At 47.0% G+C, this 2,568-nt stretch overlaps 2 protein-coding genes across 2 annotated transcripts; one reads left to right on the plus strand and one right to left on the minus strand.

Annotated features, from left to right (window-relative positions):
- Positions 1-583: 583 nt before the first annotated feature.
- On the minus strand, positions 584-1,130 carry PENARI_c268G10420 (uncharacterized protein; the record flags this gene model as incomplete). The annotated part of the gene is made up of 4 exons (XM_022638242.1): positions 584-641; positions 703-745; positions 799-855; positions 1,031-1,130. The coding sequence occupies 4 exons, from the start codon at positions 1,128-1,130 to the stop codon at positions 584-586; spliced, it is 258 nt and encodes an 85-aa protein (XP_022481902.1).
- Positions 1,131-1,194: 64 nt separating this feature from the next.
- On the plus strand, positions 1,195-1,790 carry PENARI_c268G00108 (uncharacterized protein; the record flags this gene model as incomplete). The annotated part of the gene is made up of 2 exons (XM_022638241.1): positions 1,195-1,491; positions 1,551-1,790. The coding sequence occupies 2 exons, from the start codon at positions 1,195-1,197 to the stop codon at positions 1,788-1,790; spliced, it is 537 nt and encodes a 178-aa protein (XP_022481903.1).
- Between the last annotated feature and the right edge of the window lie 778 nt (positions 1,791-2,568).

A 2,568-nucleotide genomic window follows, 5' to 3' on the forward strand; every position in this document is an offset into this window, starting at 1 on the left:
ACTCCCCTCAACTAAAGAGCGACTGTCAGCCCGACCAAAAAAGAGCTCTACATGGCGCCAGGGTGTACAGGATGGCTCGAAGTTAGTTTCACCACTTTGTTCTCACAGAATCTGTCTCGAGCCCAGTTCCGAAACACACTAATCCAGTCCAGGATTAGCTCGGATTCAAATACTGAATCGTATTGAAAGGGTTCCTCACGTGATGGAAAGTTTCGTAAATTAACTGTAATACATTTGCAGAGAATACTGGCATCTGCAGGTCCGGCGAGTATGAGAATATATAAATCAGGTCGACTCCCGCATCAGCAGCCATCTGTGAAATCCGCTCAGAGCTTTGTTGAGTGGTTTTGCATAAATCATACTGCGGGCCCAGAATGATTATTCCCCATAAGAACGTCGTCCACCTCAAATTGTATTCCACTGGTTGATGACCCCGACCGCACAATATTGATGATGTGATGGACGTCATCATCATTAGATTTCCGGATTGCCCTCAGAAAGTCGTCCAAAAACCTCTGATAGTAACCAAGTTCTTCGTCCATCTTCCTTACGTAGCTTTTGCGTCGCTTGTCGGAGCTCTTATCTAATATGCAAATAGAGCCATGCTTCGTGCATTCCAAGCACGGATTTCCAGAACTGCACTATTGTTTGAGACATCAATAAGTTAATAGCTAAGTATGCGATATGATTTAGGATCCTTACTTTGGTCCGCCGACGCTGACACTCTTTGCAGGCTGCTGAGAGTCTTCGCATTTTTAAGTCGTCTTGTAATACGATTGTTCCCGATTCTTCATCTACTGAGGCTTTGGTAGTTGGCGTATGAGGACGAGTCGGCCTGAACCGGGAAGAAGACATCTGTATTAAGTGTTTAGTATAAGGGTAGACGCAGAGTAAAAGGTGAGCGGGGAATAGGAGGTCGGGGCAGCAAAGGTGGCGACGGGAATTCATAATATGACCCACATCACAAGCAGTGAGAATAGCGGAGCAGGTGGGGAAAAAGAGGGACCGCGCAGCAGTAGGAAGTACATACAGTACCGTGGGGTAGGGGGATAATGTTGTGAATCAGGGCTCCATGGTTTAAGCAGTTGGGGCTGAAAGATGTAATCGTTATCGTAATGGCTGCCGCACATATCTAGACTTAACTCCCTACAAGGCCTGTTGGCGTAAGTTGGATGCCGTCAGCAGGGGGTAGACATGCAACATGAGAACTATCTCCGCGAAACCACCCTGCTTACTCGAACGGAGAGAAATGGCGAAGGCGATCAAGGGCAGCTGGATATCGACTACCATGTTGAGATATACTTCGCGCATTTTCCTTCTCAATGGCCGATCATTCACAAGCCCTCCTTCCACCTAAGTAAAGACTCGCAACCACATGTTCTGATCTTAAGCTTTGCTATGATCGGGCTATGGGTTACTGGCGGGAGGGCTGCGCGGACAAGAGCGAAGAATATGCATGAGAAATTAGTGACATTGTTAGAGAGTCGCATGGTGAGCTCCCTGAATCTTTCTCGGTCCATCGGCCTTCGTAACTATTCTCACATGCGCAGGGAGACTGGAAGTCGCAGAAAGACTTCAAGGATACATCATGGCCGATGTCGACATTCCAAGCCGTCCTTCTGAACGTGATATTCGCACCGATGAGAGAGGCCCCTCCAGATCTGCAGAACCGTTGCTCATCGATAGTCCGCGCACTAACGACAACTTGTATCGCCGGTGGCTTATTCTGCTACGGCCGCATCCGTGCACAGCTGACGCCAAATAAATCGCTACTATTCTCGTGGACATAGGTAGAAGAGACTAATCGACTAGCGCTAGCTCTGTTCAAAGCGAACCTTCTCTATAACACAGGGATGCTAAGCATCTCCGACCTTAGAATCCCTCTTCTAGACGGTGGATACTTGTGGGATACGCCGGGGAGCAGGGAGGTTTATCGTCGGTACCACGCATAGGTAGAATCTGGGACCTACGAGACGCCTTTAATATGCAACATTTTTCGTGATATTTAAAGGGCGGACAGGGTTTAGGTTTGCTATTGCAGACGGATAGTTGGTTAGGGTTCCTTGCGTCGGAGCAGGAGCGATCTGGTGGTGGATAAGTATAGAATACAATAGAAAGTGCCCCAGTATACATTACTCATTAGAATTAGAGTTCTTAGACAGACTTACTACCAAGAAGAACCTCTTACACATTGATTCTGAGCGTGACAGTTCTTAGTTAGTTCAAAAACGTGTATTCCCTTCCTATCCCACACCGGTTCCAGGAATCTCCTAAAATAATTGCACCTAGTGGTCACGATGAGGAGGCCACGCAAATTACGTGGCCAGATACTGCCAACGAAGCGAAAATCTCGCCACAGGCTACCACATCACCTGCAGAGAGGCGTTCTCAAAGACCAAAGACCACGAAAAACATCATACGCCGATATACTTGCATAGTCAAAATACGATAGTTGACTAACATATCTAGTTTCCCTTATTTTCCAAGATGTAGCGGTTATTAGTCAGATGATTTCTACCTTCTCATTGGTCAATGTTCCCTTGTCTTCCAAGTACCAGTCAAGCAAAC

The sequence above is a fragment of the Penicillium arizonense genome, assembly GCF_001773325.1.
Source record: "Penicillium arizonense strain CBS 141311 chromosome Unknown PENARI_contig268, whole genome shotgun sequence".
Lineage (NCBI taxonomy): Eukaryota > Fungi > Ascomycota > Eurotiomycetes > Eurotiales > Aspergillaceae > Penicillium > Penicillium arizonense.